The following is a 17,448-nucleotide window of genomic DNA, read 5'->3' as shown; positions in this document are numbered from 1 at the left end:
GCGTTTCTCAATGATCAAGTTACAATGCATCCCATCATCAGATACACGCAGAGGTAGGTAGGTACTCTTGAGTCCAAAACCTAGTCACAACCACGATGGGGGACATGTTTGCCCCGCAGTACGACGCGGGACAGGACGGTAGGTGTCATCGCATCGCACATCTCGAGGACACGCAGAGCTGACTTACTCCGCTAGACACATTACCTTCCCTCATCGACCTGCTTCAAACCTCAAATGCTACCCATTCGGATCTGTCTACTCCCGCAGCCTCGTCCTACCTTGACCAACTTTTGTCACTCCCCCTCCACGACCTTGTGCGGCAGCCCTCGTCCATCTCTGTCGAAGCATCTACGGTGGAGTCAGACCTGATCAACCTGTGTTTCCGAGAATATCCTACGTTCATATCGGTCCACAAATGCTCGTCTGCCGTCAAGTCGGCATTTGACGATTTTTCCGGATCTCTGGGTAAACTCATTGGATCAATACCGTCACTCGAGGACGAATGTCGCTCATTCACTTCAACGACAAGCAGCATTCAGCGAGTCCGAGGGAAGGCGGCGTTGGTACAGGAACATCAGGATAAGCTGCAAGATTTGTTGGAGTTGCCTCAACTCATGGAGACATGCGTGCGGAATGGGTACTACCAAGAAGCCATGGAACTATTGGCGCACTCCCGGTCGCTCGCTCAACGCTACGCCAACATAGCCCTAGTCCAGGACGTGGCTAAAGAAGTCGAAGGCATTCTTCAACTTATGCTTGCACAACTGTTGGCTCTCCTGCGCGAACCGGTCAAACTCCCGGCGTTGGTCAAGACCGTCGCCTTCTTGCGTCGACTCAACGCCATCGACGAGACCGAACTCGGCCTTGTCTTCATCGCGAGTCGTTACTACAATTTTCGCACACAACTGGCCCAGATTGAGCGAGACAAGACCGAACCTGTTCGCTACCTCCGCAAATACATCGATCTCTTCCGTGAGCACGTCTACGACATCATCGCTCAGTTCACTGCGATCTTTCTCGACTCCCCAGAAGCTCTCCCTCACATCACCTCATTCGCCCATCAAGCAATTGCCGAGCTTGTTGACCTAGTTGGATCCCACATCCCTCGCATATCATCCGATTCCGCGTCCATGTCATCCATCCTCATCCAACTCGGCTATTGCGCCATGTCATTCTCTCGAGTGGGATTGGATTTTTCAGCCCTCATATCCGCCCCATTTGCCTCTACATCTGTCTCAGCCTTCTCACAGACCCTCGCGACTAGCTCTCATGATTTCGCCACCATACTTCGCGAATCGGCCAAATTAGTTCTTCCCCCTGGTCAAACCCTCGTCACCGCCGAACACTTGCCCACGATCTCATCCGCTCCCACCTCCCCTCCTCCTATAACTGCCATCGACGGTGTCACACACTATCCTCCTTTCGCAAAACTGACCAACGCTCACCTAACAGCTTTCAATCATCTTCGACTGCTCGCTCCGCTAGACAATCGATCGCAAATTGTTTCCATCCACACCTCTGCTCTCCTCACATCGACCAGCTCCTTGCTTCTATACATCAGCCAAGCCGTCAGCCTTTCCGACACGCCCACTATACCTACCCACCGCGCTCGTCCATCCCACTCTCGCACGCCTTCATCGCCCCGCGCAGATCTCCTACGTCGCAACTCTGAGACCCAGATGACACCCGAGGCTAGAGCTGCGAAACGTAGAGAGGCCAGAAGGGTCTGCGTTGCGAGTGCGAACGTCTGGTGCAGGATAGTGGTCCCGTTCCTGGTGGAGAGACTACATGCAGGTGTCTTTGGAGACGAAGTTGCACCGCTCCACAACGATCTTCAAGACAAGCTAGAGGAGCTGGAGAAATGGGTTGACGAGCATGGTGAGAGTTCTACTGCCTCGCGGCCGACAAATGAGCAGCCCCTCAACGCGGTCACCGAGGAGACCAATGGGGATCCAGTCACGCCACCGAGGCGCAAACCACCACAGTTACCAGAAGTGGGTCCGGTCACCCCTCCATCACGAAAGCCAGATGTCGAGCAGCAAGAACCATTCACTCCGCCACCTCGTCTGGCAACGCCAGAGCCTCTCGACTCCAGTAACATACTACCTATCACCTCTCGTATGGAGACGGTTGAGACTTCTTTCGACACTGCCGAGTCCTCCAAGCGCATAAACAGCCTGTTCCATGTTCCCTCCAAGTCGTCATCTGACCCGGTACATACTGCATCAAGTGGCAACACGACCGTGCCTGTTCCGGTCAATCTAAGAGAAAGTTCGGTGGAAGTTGTTCAACACATAGAAGCGCAGCTGGAGGCACGGGATATGGGACTTAGTGGGGAGGCGGCAGCGATGGGCTTGTCAACCGATTCACATGATAGCTCAGTCGTCAACGTTGATATTGCGAAGTCAAACGACTTCGAGGCGATCCCATCTGTGGAGCCGGAACAGGAGACGAGCGACCTAAACGGGGAAGTAAGGGATACGAATCGCAGCGGGGACGCGGCGTTGGGCTCGACGACGGACTCACCGGATACCCCAACCGCCCCTGATGTCGAGGTTGCAAAACCGATTGATCCCGAGATGGCTTCGACGATGGAGTCGGATAAGAACACGAGTAACGTGACTGAAGCAAGGTCAACCAGACAATTACAATCGGCGTTGGCTCCTGCACTAGACGCGATCGCCGCTCCCGAGGTTGCCCTTTCGGACAAACACGAAGCGGGACCTTCTGCTGAACTCCACTCGTCAGAAACCGGTGCGACGGAAACAACCGAAACTGCCGATGTTGAGAACAACACCAATGCAGAAGTGGCCGAAACGGCAACAGATGTCCTCACGTCAACATCCGAAGAAAACCCGGCAATAACACCAGTCGAGAGTACAAGTACCTCTCCAGCTGCGACTCCTGTTGAGCCAGCGGAGACCGATGCCAATCCCTCGCAACCGGGATCCACAACCCCTTCTCGACCCCCCTCGCCAGAAGCGAAAGCAGCGAGCGACCAAACCAACACACAACACAATGTTGGCTCCCAGAAGAAGAAAAAGAAGAAGAAGAAGAAGTCATAGATGCACATTTGTAGATAATCTTTGCATGTTGATATGCAACCAGGCATGGGTATTCCTAATCCAAGATATCTGACTTTCCCCGCCGTGACGTGTTCGTTTCTTTCGTAGCCCTTGATCATGGTGGATCTCACAGCATAGTGAGGTAATTGGAAGGAGCAATCTGCCATAGGTCAGCACGACAAGCATTCGTGGTATATTCACTCACTCCGGTAGCACCCGTGGGTGTGCGGACCTGGAACCACTTTCCCGTATTATCCATCACCTCGAGGATATCCCCCTTCGCAAACGACACCTCGTTGGGATCGTCTGGTGACGCAGAGTACGCATACATGGCCCTGTATGTGAGCTTGAGATGACGTCGGTGAACTCACCTTGCGCGATGCTTGTAGGTGCCGTCCTCTGACCCTGGGCTCTGTTGATTGTAGTTGTCACGAACGGAAGGCGCCTTTTGAGGGGTACCTTCGGTTGCGGCAGGTGCGTAACCTCCAACGGGATATCCACCGCCGTTGATGTGGTTGGACGAGATGCCTCTTGAGATACCTCCGCTGTGACCGCTGATGCCCATCTCTCCGCCGGCGAAACCAGTAGTCGCAGAGTCTCGTCGGCCCATTGAGCCTCCAATGCGTCTGTTATTGCTTGAAAGCCCGCCGTTACCGCCCGAGTTGAGTAGGTTATAGAAGAACGTGTCTTCCTCTGATGTCAAGTACAGCACCCATACGAGCTATACTATCAGCTATGGCTCAGATGCAGACACTCACGTTGACCATTGTCAAGAGGAGCCATCCAACGCCCGCGGCGATCAAAGAACCGGCGGTGGAAAAGATAAACTCGACACCGAAGACACCCAATGCTGTCGCGATGGCCAAGACGATGGACAGCTGGAATCGATGGACGGCTAATCCGTCGGCAGCGATTGCGAGGCTATATGGTCAGCGATGTTTGTTACGGTAGACTTACAATAGATGTATTATGACAGCACTACGTTTGACAGTCAGCATCTCGTCACCATAGCGGAACAAGCAGGACTCACAGCTCGACCCAAATGGTGAACCACAAAGTCCCAGCGACCGGTGTATGTCCATTGCCCGAGGCTGTGATCTGAGGTCAGCAGAGGATTGTACGGATGAGCGATGGACACTGACTTAATTTCGCTTCAGCGGCACATTGACCGGCAAAAGCAATAACCCAAGCTGGGATTGCTATGATGAAAGTGACCAAGAAGACTGGATGCCTGAACACGTAGCCAGTATCGAAACCGTGCATGGTGTGGTTGTAGTGTGTGGTTTTCGATATGAGTCGGATGTACTGAGCTGCAATGAGGTATTATGAAGGATGAAATCAAGTTTGATGATGACAAGGAGGATCAAGGTAAACAAATAAGTTAAGTACACCACTAGTGCGGTGCAAGGTTGTGGATTCATTTAGCTTTTGATTTCTTTCCGTCAACGGACTTGTGCGAACATCTCCGAGTGGCAACATGCAATTAATGTCATGTAACGTTAAGCTGTACAGCGATAACGGAGACCTCAACAACAACAGCAACAACAAATACCGAGCTGTATAGCAACACACACAATGACCCTTGCACAGACATGACCACAACACCGCAGTGTCCATCTTGTCATTTACAGCAGAACCCCCTCTACTGTTCAGCCTGCCTACAGGAAGGGTAAGTTTGGAGCAATTCGATCAACGCTGACCCTCGTCCAGTATCAATCTACACAAGGAGCTGCTTCGTAATCTCCAGACACACATCGATTCACTTATCCAACAATCGAAGCACCTGTTGGAAGGCTCACCTGCCGACGCTACTTCTACAGCTCACAAACCTGTCAATGCATGGAGAGAACTTCGTGCAGAGGTTGTATCGGGAGGGAAACGATGTGCGGACCTGAAGCAGGATATATCGGAGAGGGAGGCACGGATTGCTTCAGGTGCGTTAGAACTCAGCGTGTATCGATGCTGATTCGATAAGCTCGCGCAAGAATCAGGTCTAGTGACGGTAGATATCGTCGGGAAGCTCTCACTACATTACGCACTGGTCCTTCCGAGGTGAATCAACTCGAAAACGCTGTGAAACGCGTACTACTTCAACAACGAGACACGACATCGCGGATCATTCATGCTCGTCAGGTCTTGGTGCGAGAAGCCATCACAGTATTTGGGCTACATACGACTTCCAAGGGGGAATGGTCGATAGCCGGACTAGTCCTTCCCAGCCCTGATGCCTTCAGATGTGAGTTCCGCTGGATAAAAGCTCAACTGACATTTGCAGTACACCCTTCTGCCAGTATCAACGGCGCAATATCACATACGATTCACCTACTCTCCCTCATCACCTCATACCTTTCCATAACGCTTCCCTTTGTCCCAACTCCCCCTCCTCCGTTATCGCTTCCGCATGTGGGTAGGACACTGGTCAAAGCGAATACGCCGTTCCTTGGCACGACGAAATGGCGAGACAAACACGTCCTGTGGATGTCTAGCACCGCTTCGATACCCACTAAAATCAGAGGCCGAGACTACAGCAGTAAGGTCACCCAACCAGCTGCTGCAGCGAACATCATCACGAAATCCATGACGAAACATCGACAATTTCTGACTTCATTCGCACTGCTTTCATTCTCTGTCGCATATCTGGCCTGGTCGCAAGGTGTACCTGGCATTGGGATCCGCGAAGAAGATGTTCGCGACGAGTCCGACGAAGAGTCAAGTCGACCCGCTAGCCGGGAAGCCGATTCTCCTAGCGCTGTTTTAATCTCTGCGACGTCCATCCTTGAGCTCATTCACGCGTTATCCGTTTCGCCAACTCTAGGTCAGAAAGCCCATGAACCAGGGGCTATCACTATGCTCAAACACCTTGGCTTTGGTCTGGACGTGGCCAAGGTAGTTCAGATCGTCTTGACGGCGGAGGAGAATCGATGGGGAACTAAAACAGCGGACGGTCCGGGCGATCAAAGCGAGGGATGGGATCTGCTAGACGCGGAAGGGTAGGCCATGACGTGCTCTGTAGATCATTCTCGCGATAAGATACGTGCATTGTCCGATCCGTAAATAAAACCCGTTGTAATTCCAAGCCTGTCCAGAGAGATATCAACCCATTACTTTGTGAAATAGTACATTGCTGCGTACTGAACGCTAAGATGTTCTCCCTCGTTTTGACACTCCACGCAAAAAACACCCCAATCAGTTTGACGATTTTCGTTTAGATACGAAAACCCACTCACAGTGGATGGAGGTTGGCCATTGACAGTGTTGATCCGGAACACACTTTTGGCCAATGTACCTTGTCCGTCAACCCCTGCGAGCTGGAGCCATGCGACGTTGGTTGTAGGGTTTGTAGGAGCGGTGGCGGATGCGACTCGGCTGGCAACGATTCGGTCCGACTCTGATGCAAAGACAGGGGAGATCGCGCCAGTAGCGTTGGACCCGGGTGTGTCACTTAAGCAAGTGAGCTGCTGCGCTGTTCTACCCGAAACTTACACAAAGAAATGGTGGATATCGACTCGTAGGTCTTCCTGCACAGGATAGGGTACCGCATAATATGCTAGTCTGGGAATGACAGCGCTCAGTGCTGCCAGATCGATCAGATCCTTGCTCGAGGTGAACAAATGCGAGACGTCGAAAAGGCTACAAAGATGGCATCAGTTCACGTGTGCGAAGCCAAAACAACAATCAGTCAGTCTCAACACTGACTTTGCAAGAGCGCCGGCGGTGACATATGTACCCTGAGTACAGGTATAATTTTGGACCCCCCGACCGACATTGACCGCAGAGATGTGTTGGCCATTTGGGACTGAAAGACCTGATACCGCCCCAAGAGGGACAGTGAGATTGGTTGTCGATGACTTGTCTGAGCGCGTCTGCAATATCGTACGGAAATCGGTTGACGAGATGCTGGAAAGCGATGCCAGGTCAGTGCGGGTGTCGAGAGGCAAGGCGAAGGTTGCTGGGATCATTACCAAGAGCGTGACAAGAGCAAGAATAAACATTATATATAGATGACCACTGAGCAAAAAGCTTTGGCAAGTGAGATTATATCGGGAGGTATTGAGTTGACTCAACAAGACAACGACACGAGATCGTGATTAGAGAAAGCGGACGAGCTTCTCGTTGCCTTTATTTATATATCTACGGAACGAGCGAAACCGGGCATCGCGGTCTTGCGAACATATCGCTCGAACCGATCATGTTCCGGCCAAAGGGCATCGCATCTTCCTTTCCACCGCGATCAACGGACATTCTGCTTCTAGTCGTCTCTGAATATCACAGGCAAGGGTATGAAACACTTCGCACAGGCTCTGTGGATACCTCGGTGTTGTTGACAGACCAACTATCTACAGGCCCAGACCCAGAGCGCCTTGCGCCCAAAGATCCGAGCGGCGGAGACATCCTTGAAGGGCTCGTGTATCCCATTCAAAGGACAAATGAGAACGTTCGAAGCAACCAACCAGAAGGATGGATCTTCAGGGCACAGTAGACTGAAGGATCTTTCGATGTCAAACCAGTTATAATGATCGAAATAATCCCGTCAATCTCCCCTCATCCACTACACGAACCGTGGCTTTGACCACCTCGAGGTATGCACTCGATTGTAGTCAGAGATCAAGTGTGATGCTGATCGAGACTTTCCCAAGCCCGAAGAATATTGTTCTTGCCCGATGATCGACCGGAAGACTCGCAAGGACGTAGAAGTAAGTCATCGGGAGCCCTTGCGACCGCCACGATGTTAGATGGATGTGGCCCATGTCCACTGCTCCGGTCTCGGATACCAATACAAAATCAAATGCATTTATGCACTCTGGTGGCCACAACTTTCTTCTCGCCTTCGTCGGCTTTCGTCACTGCAACAGGATATACTTACTATTCCGCACTTTCCTCACGCATCTCTGCCAAGCGCCGTCTCATGGCCTTTTCAGTCTTGGTAGGTGGGACTTTCCTGGAAATGGCGGCACCGACCTGCACGAGATAGCAAGCGACGGTCAGCTCTGGAGACAGACACAGCACATGCATAGCGCGCGAGACTTACCAGTGCCATGAGACCGCCGAATCTCAATACCCATGCCACTCCAGTCTTTCCTTGCACGTCTGCTCCATCTTCTGAGAATGTGGGTCGCACATCTGGTTCTCCGTCGGCAAGCTTGAAGATGATCGAAGCAACTACTGCAATCTATATTGTGTGCGCTGTTAGCAGAGTCACCTTGTATACGGGGTTTTCATTGACTCACGATGAATTGAGGGAACACGATCGCCAAATTGTGGATTCCCATAATAGTACCGCCAGCGACAGGTCCAGAACCGGTATATTCTAGACTCTCACCGGCTCCCTCGATATCAGCGGTCGAGAAACTCCTCGTGAGGGGAGTCCGTTCATCATGACGACGGGTAGGGCTCGCTGGCTGTGACCGCCAGGGACCGATAGGAGTCGACGCAGCCCTAGCATGGATTGGCCTGAAACCGGGGGCAGGAGCTGCAGAGTAACCACTCGCTTCAACGTGGTCGGTGCGTCGTCCTCGCTGAGCTCCCTGAGCGGAAGAAGCTGTGTCGTCCATTTCTTTCAAGAACTGTCGAGGGCGTCAGCTTGGCTGGAACTGGATGATCGTGAAGCTCACCTCCATAATAATGCTGCGCGCAACGATAGCCGGTCCGTTAGCGGTGCACCTCAAGGGGCTATAGAAAGCAAACTTACGCGAATGGCCTACACACTTTCTCGTCAGCTCTGTTGTTCGTGATACGGGGAGAACAGGGAAAGACTTACACCCAGCAAGCAATCGCCCAGCAGATACCAACAAGCGAGATCATGACAGTCGCCTGCCAGACTTTGGTAATGAAGAATGTCGATCCCATTAACAGCCCAAAAAGAACCAATCCGGCGGTCCAGATGTTCCTCAGCATGAAAGGCACTGGTCACCCGGCAATCAGTGACCAGTATGAGTTGGTGCGTTGCAAAACTCACTGGTAGGCAGCTTGAGTGGCCTGCCCTCTCTGGCCGCTTCTGCTTTCCATTGTTGTACCATCTCCCGGATTCTCTCCATTTCCACATCCTCCTCGTCGTCGGATTCTTCGCCATCAAGCTCGCCATCCCGGCGTTTTTCTGATTCCGGTTTCAGGAGTCTACGATCCCGCGCGTTCAGATAGGGTAAGAGTGTACCAGCGATGATGGCGACTGTGATCTACGTTCAGCAATCCAGTCCAAGAAGGGGTAGACCAGACGCACCAAAGGAATAGATCAACAACGCCAGACTTCCAGCTCGGGTCGCCTTGTCGATATCCGGCGCATGACGGAGCTCGTTTGCCATGACGTCTGCGACGTAGGTAGTCGAGTAGAACAGATAGGGGAACCAGCCCATGAATGCAGCGATTTGAACCTGGGATAGACGTCAGCATGTGGTCGTAACAGAGTTGCAATTCAACACACAATGCAAACCCGCCTGACTGGTTTTGGCAAATGAAGAACAGCTTCGTAGATTGTCCCAATGATGTCGCGCAGTTTTCTGAATGACGCAGACGTAGCGATCAGCGGAAAACGTCAAGGATATGACACCGAGACTTACGATCGGCGTTCGCCAAAGATGCTCTCTCGTTCAGTCTCTTCCTGAGTCCAACAAGTGACCCAGACAGTGATGGTGAGGAGAATGAGTGCCACAATGCAGACTGATGTCCGTCAGCTCAACTTCCCTCGTGCCAAGGGCCAATCAACTCACCTTTACGGAACTGTCCGCCCCCGACGAGACGGATAACAGGAACATGGCTCAAATTGAGGAAGCCTGAAGGAAAATCAGTTAACGAGGGCGCCTGAATCGTTTGAGATCAGCTTACCCATGGTGAAACCAACGATATTCCCAACATGATTGAACCGTCCGTGCCACGCGTTCGCAGACGCCAATTGTTCGCCCGGCGTGATATCCAATACAAGGTTTCGCAGAGATGCTTGCAGACTTCGAACACCGTCAGCTCCACAACTTGCCGAAGACGTTACTCACGCGTTCAATGCAAAATCCAGACAATAAAAGCAAAACACTGCAATGCCAATGGCGGTGTTCTTCACCTAAGAGGAGGCATGGATAAGCACTGCGTCCAGCTTGACTTAATTGTACTCACCAGATGGACAGTCTTCGGATCCCAGTCGCCTTGTCCACCACCGAAGAGGTTGACAAGCGATTCTGCAATGGGTTCTGTGAAGGCCAATCCTAGACCGCTGAGCACCAAGAGCATCGTCGCGGTGACAATCCAGTATCGACGTCTGTATCGAGAGTTGGACGAGTCGGAGATGGCACCGATGAGGGGCTGAGCTATAAGTCCGGAGATTGGGCCAGCAAGCCATACGAGGGATGTCAATTGCTCTGAGAGGCCGAGGGAAAGGAGATATGGCGTTCCATAGCCAAGCTCACTTTCAATGACATACAGAATCAGCAAAGCATCTGACAGCTCGGATACAACGCCGACTCACACTGTCCAAGCAATCTGACTTCCTCCCATAGACACTGTCAACGCCATCATCTTCCACGTGCTCAACCTTCCCTTGTCCTTTTCGTCCTTCTTGTTGCCATCCTGCCCGTTCCTAGTGGCACTCCGACTCCTACTCCTGCTCCGGCTCGATTCGCCGGGAGGGGCAAGGTTCCAACCAGTGGTCTTGGATTTGCCATGAGGACCTTGACTTTCCGGTTCAGCTGGTTGAGCGTTGGGTGATTTGCGAAGGAGCGAAGAGAGCGAGGTGTACTGGTGTTTGTGAGGTGGAGTAGTACCGTTGTCTGCAGAAGACTGGGCAGCTGGAGGTGGATCACTCATGCTGAATGATCGACAGCCACTGAAGAATCAGTGTAACGACCGAGGGGAAAGGGAGAAGATAGTTGATATACGCGTAGAGAGCGAGAAGATATAAGAGTAATGTGAGATGTGAATTGTAAAAGGAGAGAGTTAGTTGTTGCAAGAGTTGCTACAGTACACCCAAACCACCCACCCACCTGTAACGCGACCCTTGACATGTGACATCACCACGAGTAAACTCCCTGACCGTGTATTCCATCCCATCAATCCCATCCCATTCCCGCTCAACACCGAACAACAACACATCGGTAATCTTTCGTAGTTCAACCCCAAGTACGAGCTACAAACACTCAACCCCAGGCGACGTCGCCGTGATGTCCAGGGCTCCCTCAAATCCTAGCTCCTCGAAGTACAAGATATCGAACCCGCAACCGTATCTCCAAAATGACCTACGGACCGCTTACAACGCCGACGCGGGCCCGTATCCCTCATTTCCTCCGTCTCAGCCTCAGCAATCGTACAGTCCCGCGGAAGGGTACAGAGGCAACATACCTCCCTCCAGGCAGAATGGAGGACCCATTGCTGGTCCTAGTGGTCCAGGCGGGAGTCCCGCACGACCTGCACGATCAAGGATGAGAGAAGCACCTCAACCACCTTCTGCAGCGCCATCTTACAACCCACCACCAGGACCCGGACCACCTATTTCATCTCGACGAAACAATCTAGCGCCTATACATACCACCAGACGACCATCAGATGGATCAAACGGCCTGATTCCCAGTCCCATCTCGCCCGTATCGCCCATCTCGCCGTATGATCAGAATGCCGTATCCCGTTCAACCGACAACGCTCTATTCTCGGATCCGTTTGCAGCCGAACGTGCACAGCGGAGCGAACTACGCGCGCAAACGTCAGCAGCTGTCCAGCATTCATCTCAGCCTCTACAAGGAGGACCAGCGAGTGACAAGCTGCGCAACGTGGTTGGCGCCTTCATGAGCGCTGCCAGGCAAAAGGAACCTTCCCCACCGAGAAAGTCAGGAAGAAACGAGGCTAGAGAAAGATCAAGGAAGCCTCAAAAGGATGACAGCTGGGAGGTCGGCACAGTGGATGGAGGAAAGTTCGGCGAAATCGACAGCGTTCTGAGGAAGATAAGAAAGGATTGGCCTTTTGTCATGGAATCCGACTTTTCACCCTCAACACTGGCGTTATCGCTCCTGTCTCAAACGCCCTCCTCATCTCTCCCAGATCATCCATCACTTCCATCTTTCATGCGGCTGCACGAATCCCTGTCATCCGCCTTGCAAGCAGCTGTTCAAGGCCATTTCCAGCCTTTCGCTGCTTCTTTGCCAGCACACGCCAACTTTCTGTCCACACTCGGGAAAGCTCAAGAACAAGTTCGTCATTCGAAGGTAGCTCTCAAAGAGGCTCGAGACGGGTTCGCCGGGAAAGGCAAATCAGAGTTGGCGGGAATCAGGACAAGAGAGAGGATGGTAAGGGACATGCTGAAGATTCTAGACACTATGTACGTCGACTTACTCCAGTCCACCATTGTCCGCTGACCACCTCCATTGCAGAGACCATCTCAAGCAGATACCCGACCAGTTGGAGTCATTGATCGGTGACAAGCGGTTCCTTCAAGCAGCCTTAATCCTTGTCAGAAGTCTCAAAACCATAAACAAACCCGAAATCGCTGAGATTGGAGCTATGTCGGACCTGAGGTCATATTTCGTCGGTCAGGAAACGGTATGTATAAAATATGGCTCTCATGGATTATGGCTAACATCGACAACCACTCAGACCTTGACTGAGATTCTGGTAGAGGAATTGCACAATCACATCTACCTCAAAACCTTTTACAGTGATTCTCGGTGGAAGTCATACACGCCTGGCCAGCAAGACCTGCCCGTGGTCGGATATCAAGGAGACAGCGACCTGCCTCCATTAGCATCTTCTCCGGACATGCCCTCGATCGCCTCTCCAACCATCAATGGCGAACCGAATGCCGCATCAGGTCCGGGTCCCTCCTCTCGATTCTCCCGATACTTGTCTAAACTGTCCTCTAAACCTAGCCAAGATCCAATGCTGAATTTCAACTCCGATCTCACTGCCTCCCACGATGGCCCGACGATATCTCATCAAAGAGTTGGTTCCAACGGTCTCGGTCAAGCTGGATCGCATACGTCATTGGCTTCCCTTGCTGGAGGAGGTGGAGGAGGGGACATGGGTAATCCAGAGGCCGACTCCTATGCGTACATGGAAACGGTGTTGGAAGCCTTAGCAGCTATGGGACGACTTGGCTCTGCTCTCGAAATGGTCGCCCAGAGGGTCCCAACAGAGATCCATGCTCTAGTTGAAGCCACTCTGGATGAAGTGGAGGAAAGGTGGGATTACTTGACAGAATGAATAGAGAGATCTGGTACTAATCGTCCCCCCTCCAGATCCGAAGCACGACGCGAAGAGTTAGAACTGCGTGACCGGCCTTCCAGCATGCTGCCGAGTTCCGGTGGCGAGTCGTCGATGACCAGTCGACCGGATTCTAGCTTGAAGCGAAAATCGCTCTTCGCTCCTGTGGAGACAGTCAGGATAGAAGTCTCCCTCGGTGCGACAGGCCCCCCTCAGCATGCTGCTCTGCTTCAAGACTTGTTCTGGACATTATACTCCAAATTGTCTGCGGTTCTCGAAGGTCATCGGATCATGTATGAGGTGTCGAGGTGGATCTCCGCTGTAAGTGGTCAACCGCTGAGTCAGGATTGCACTCACTTCCATTCCAGAGGAGAGACTTCAGGGACAGCACATTGAAACCAAACGCTTCACTAAACATACCCGTGTCGGAGATGTGGAAGCCTGTTCAGCAAGAGGTGCGTCTGAACTGACAATATTGAATACAATACTGACGGTCGATTAGGTCCGTACGTTACTTCGAACCTACCTCACGGACGAAAGCCAAGGATCCAGGCTGGATAGACATCCTATACCTACCATCAACGAAGTACTGCGAGACGGTCGGGTGGCCAGGGATAGACAAAAGGTCAGTTCTTCAGCGTGTCCATCCTGCTATAAGTAATGCTGACGGTATATGGGTGCAGCAAATGTTCAAATTCGCCGATACCGATAATAGATCTGTCCAGAATGAGATTAAAATCGTTGATGATTCCCTTCAACAAGTACTCAAGACTTCCGTTCCGGGTCTGGTTAGCATGCAGGCGGCCGGGGAACAGCCTCCTAATCCGATGTTGAGCGAGGCAGACGATCGATACTCTTCCGCGGGACGCCATCGCACCCTTATACCACCGAACGCCTTCAATGTTACTACTCTGTTCCAACCGACCCTGTCATTCATTCACCGAGCGACCAGTATCGTTCCAGCTGGATTCGAGGAGGAGACTGGCGGATTCTCTACTGTCTTGGAAGATTTCGTGGTCAAAGTGTTCTTGCCTCAGTTGGACGAGAAGGTCACGGCATCGTTCCAGCAGGCTGTGTCTGGCTATGACGCTTATCAGGTAGACAGGCAATTATTGCAGGAGCTGGCTCAGCCACCTTTGAAGGTGCGTCCTCTTCTTCCGAGGTGTACGGCGGCAACGTGCTGATCACTTACCTCGTAGTCGGCTGTCCGAGTTATGTCCCTCATACATGGCCTATGCTTTATGTTACAAACAACACCCTTCCACCGAGAGAATTACAGTCGTTTGATTGTTGGTGTCATCGTCCAATACTATCAGCAATGCAGTGCCCGATTCAAAGGTAAGGCCTTGAACCTTCGTTGCCATGTGGGTCGGTGCTTACTCTCTGCCAGAGCTTGCATCTTTGCCTGCGACTCCGGACAATCCGACAGAACAACCTCTCGCGCTTCCGGCGGTCTGGGCCCAAAGAGAAGACGTCATTCAGTGTCTGTCAGAACTGCGAGGTATTCCCGTGCGTTTCACGCCGATTGTGACCAAGGCCCCAGCTGACCCGAATCACAGACTGCCGATCGTGTTGGTCTGAGCAATATCAGCCATAAGGAGATTAAGCTCGAAATGGACCTCCTTGGTGATCGGCCCCTGGTGGAATCCAAATTGGTCAACTCCCACCGCAAATTGGAAGCGTTGGGTAACCTGTCGCAAAGCTTGGTGAGTCGTATAGGCTCTACCAGCTTGTATGTGCTGACCACTGCCTTTTACAGCGGTGGTTCATCGATTCGCTATTAGACTTGCAGAGTGTGGCGGAAGAGCCACTCTCGCCCGAGGGCGAACGAGCGCGTCTGGACTTGGGTGTCACTGCTCCTCCTCTTGTCACTGTCGCGAAAGGGGACGCCCCTCACTTGCCTCTGACCAGCGCCATGGCACAGTGAGTATACTATCCATGTCAGCATGTTGACGCAACTGACCTTTGGATGATTGTCCAGACGATACCAAGCCATCATTCAAACATACGAGCAATTGGCGGAGATGGTTCTGAACACGATGAGGCTTGAGATCAGGTGCAGGGCTATCTGCAATCTCGGAGCATCTCTACGAAAGGTTCGTCATGCTCCGAATGATTCTGTCACATTCAACTTAGAACTGATATATTTCATGCATAGGGCGACTTCAGGTTAGAGAGCGAGGCGTTCGAACCCGATCCAGATGTTTTGGATCTGAACACCAGTTTGATGGAGACGGAAGAGCACGCCGAGCGAACCATCACAGCCGATGATCATGTGTAGGTCGCCATGCTGTATTAGGTGTCACGAAACTGATTCAATTTGCCTATAGCTTCATCTTCCGTGGCCTTGGGCAACTAGTGGACCATCTCTTCATCTCCTACGCTTCGAAACATATCAGGATGGTCAACCCCGCTGGTGTCAGGAAGATAAAGCGGAATATATTATCGTTACAACAGACTCTGAGAGGCATAGCGCCAGCCAGTGAAGAGGGTGTCTTGAACCGTTCAGTCCAGTATTGGGATCTATATGAGCGAGGACCAAAGGTGCGTAACCTAGTTGCCTGCAAACGAAAAACAGCGCTGATATTGCTCGTCGTGATCAGGAAATGCTGGAAGACCTCAAGTCATCGAAACCGTTGTTCTCTTTTGAAGACTACAACACTATGCTGAATCTGCAGTGTAAGACCGACCAGGACGATGCGCCAAGCTCCGAGCTCAATACGTATTTGATCGATCTTCATGCGTTGTCCATGAGCATCGAAGGCTGGGAGATTGGAGAGGTGTGAGGTGTGAGCGAGGTAACAGTTGGAGAAGGCCATACATATAGAGCGCAAAGCGTTGGAACTAGCATTGTCCGGTAGCAGGTAACGTGTTAAGAGCAGGTGATCACGAGATGCACGAACTATGACATTGGTCTGACCTCGCAACCGAGGATACCCGCCAACTCATTCATGCCTCCTTTCGTTCCTACCCAGAGTCGTCCATCTATGAATAGATCAACCTCCGATCTGATCAGAGCCATTTCTTCATCTGGATCTTCCGTGTCGCGCTGTATATAGATTGTCCGCATTCCGCTGGATGATCGGATCAGCTTTGCGTCAAGGGAACGTCCACCACAATGTGAATGAGAATGTATAACGCATGAGCTGACGGCATGACACAAGACTTACATTGCTTTAGCTGCTCGCAGGTCGTAAGCATGGGCTGCTACCATGGCTACTTCTTCGGGTTTACGAGCCAGCAATTCTATTGCTCGTCGATACATCCTCGGATCTGGCTACGAGAGCCAAGTAGTATGCGTCAAGCGTGAGCAGGTTTTTGTCTTCAGTGAGGTGCTTTCGACCTACCTTTGTGTATCCTATCAGTTGAGAGGAGAAAAGAGCATGGAAAGGTAGATGTGAAGAAGATGCGATATCCAGTTGTAATCTTGTTGTTCCATTTGCAACAACTACACTGTTACGCTGCTCTATCAGCATGAACCCCTACACATGTATAGTAATCGCTGTCTGAAGCAAGATGTACCGACTCACCAGTCGTATTTGGTTTTCAGGCGTTGAATACCTTCGATAGCGTCGGGCCAGGCTAGACACGGTCGTGTTTTTCGTTAGCGGATATCCTCCCTACGTGATGGACCCGTCCCAAACAGGACTAAATGTCACACACATTGGCTATTCCAGAAATGGATACATATCATATTATGCTGTATATATCGTACGACTCACCTACTTGTCTATGCCAACCCATGACCAACCTTTCTCTCTCCTCTTCGTCAACCACGTCCAATCCTACCCCTCTTTCATCCAACAACCTATCCAATACTAATCTATGCACTTCGTCCACTGACTTTTCTTCCCCCTTTGCATGTAGCTCGAAGATCATCTCGAAGAACCCAGCTCGCCAAGCTTTGATAAGTTGTTCATGATCTATCGAAGGAGGAATCGTAGTGTAGGCGAGATCTGCAAGCAGGGCGGTAGTGTAATCTGCACATGTGCCCATCAAATCAAAAGTCAATGATTTGACGAACTTCAGGGAGGTTGGGATGGTAGTCTGGGACGACATGGCGGACAGAAGCTGGCATGACGCGATTGGCTAGAGATTGAGAGATCAAATTGGTGATATTGAGATTCGAACGAGTACAAGTGTGTATAACAGGAGCTCCTCCACTTCTGAATCTGCCGGTCATGTCCGGATCGTCTCAGCCGGACGCGCTTAG

General features: G+C 51.7%; 7 protein-coding genes across 7 annotated transcripts; 3 read left to right on the top strand and 4 right to left on the bottom strand.

The window, feature by feature from the left end:
- Positions 1–95: 95 nt before the first annotated feature.
- On the top strand, positions 96–3,065 carry CI109_101250 (uncharacterized protein; the record flags this gene model as incomplete). The annotated part of the gene is made up of 2 exons (XM_032006566.1): positions 96–138; positions 196–3,065. 2 exons carry the CDS (start codon positions 96–98, stop codon positions 3,063–3,065), a joined length of 2,913 nt encoding a protein of 970 aa, XP_031859082.1.
- Positions 3,066–3,192: 127 nt separating this feature from the next.
- On the bottom strand, positions 3,193–4,328 carry CI109_101249 (high osmolarity signaling protein SHO1; the record flags this gene model as incomplete). Its single annotated transcript, XM_065966930.1, has 6 exons — positions 3,193–3,225; positions 3,271–3,400; positions 3,470–3,691; positions 4,023–4,043; positions 4,096–4,156; positions 4,208–4,328. The coding sequence occupies 6 exons, from the start codon at positions 4,326–4,328 to the stop codon at positions 3,193–3,195; spliced, it is 588 nt and encodes a 195-aa protein (XP_065823002.1).
- A 576-nt stretch (positions 4,329–4,904) lies between these two features.
- Positions 4,905–6,059, top strand: CI109_101248 (uncharacterized protein; the record flags this gene model as incomplete). Its single annotated transcript, XM_065966929.1, has 2 exons — positions 4,905–4,999; positions 5,057–6,059. 2 exons carry the CDS (start codon positions 4,905–4,907, stop codon positions 6,057–6,059), a joined length of 1,098 nt encoding a protein of 365 aa, XP_065823001.1.
- Positions 6,060–6,166: 107 nt separating this feature from the next.
- CI109_101247 (uncharacterized protein) lies at positions 6,167–7,024 on the bottom strand (the record flags this gene model as incomplete). Its single annotated transcript, XM_065966928.1, has 4 exons — positions 6,167–6,229; positions 6,293–6,506; positions 6,549–6,695; positions 6,762–7,024. 4 exons carry the CDS (start codon positions 7,022–7,024, stop codon positions 6,167–6,169), a joined length of 687 nt encoding a protein of 228 aa, XP_065823000.1.
- A 904-nt stretch (positions 7,025–7,928) lies between these two features.
- CI109_101246 (uncharacterized protein) lies at positions 7,929–10,853 on the bottom strand (the record flags this gene model as incomplete). The annotated part of the gene is made up of 15 exons (XM_032006569.2): positions 7,929–8,024; positions 8,095–8,235; positions 8,294–8,629; positions 8,678–8,690; positions 8,755–8,763; positions 8,824–8,968; positions 9,022–9,231; positions 9,283–9,433; positions 9,484–9,559; positions 9,620–9,719; positions 9,770–9,832; positions 9,885–10,003; positions 10,049–10,113; positions 10,167–10,455; positions 10,516–10,853. The coding sequence occupies 15 exons, from the start codon at positions 10,851–10,853 to the stop codon at positions 7,929–7,931; spliced, it is 2,151 nt and encodes a 716-aa protein (XP_031859085.2).
- Positions 10,854–11,206: 353 nt separating this feature from the next.
- CI109_101245 (uncharacterized protein) lies at positions 11,207–16,021 on the top strand (the record flags this gene model as incomplete). Its single annotated transcript, XM_032006570.1, has 15 exons — positions 11,207–12,354; positions 12,407–12,575; positions 12,630–13,213; positions 13,271–13,556; positions 13,604–13,690; positions 13,738–13,860; positions 13,919–14,377; positions 14,435–14,573; positions 14,626–14,744; positions 14,795–14,941; positions 14,995–15,158; positions 15,217–15,331; positions 15,394–15,512; positions 15,566–15,779; positions 15,839–16,021. The coding sequence occupies 15 exons, from the start codon at positions 11,207–11,209 to the stop codon at positions 16,019–16,021; spliced, it is 4,056 nt and encodes a 1,351-aa protein (XP_031859086.1).
- Positions 16,022–16,137: 116 nt separating this feature from the next.
- CI109_101244 (haloacid dehalogenase, type II) lies at positions 16,138–17,294 on the bottom strand (the record flags this gene model as incomplete). The annotated part of the gene is made up of 5 exons (XM_032006571.1): positions 16,138–16,309; positions 16,406–16,512; positions 16,583–16,688; positions 16,766–16,817; positions 16,958–17,294. The coding sequence occupies 5 exons, from the start codon at positions 17,292–17,294 to the stop codon at positions 16,138–16,140; spliced, it is 774 nt and encodes a 257-aa protein (XP_031859087.1).
- Between the last annotated feature and the right edge of the window lie 154 nt (positions 17,295–17,448).

This window comes from Kwoniella shandongensis, chromosome 2 (genome assembly GCF_008629635.2).
Source record: "Kwoniella shandongensis chromosome 2, complete sequence".
Taxonomy (NCBI): domain Eukaryota; kingdom Fungi; phylum Basidiomycota; class Tremellomycetes; order Tremellales; family Cryptococcaceae; genus Kwoniella; species Kwoniella shandongensis.
This window is presented reverse-complemented; position numbering and strand designations above follow the sequence as displayed.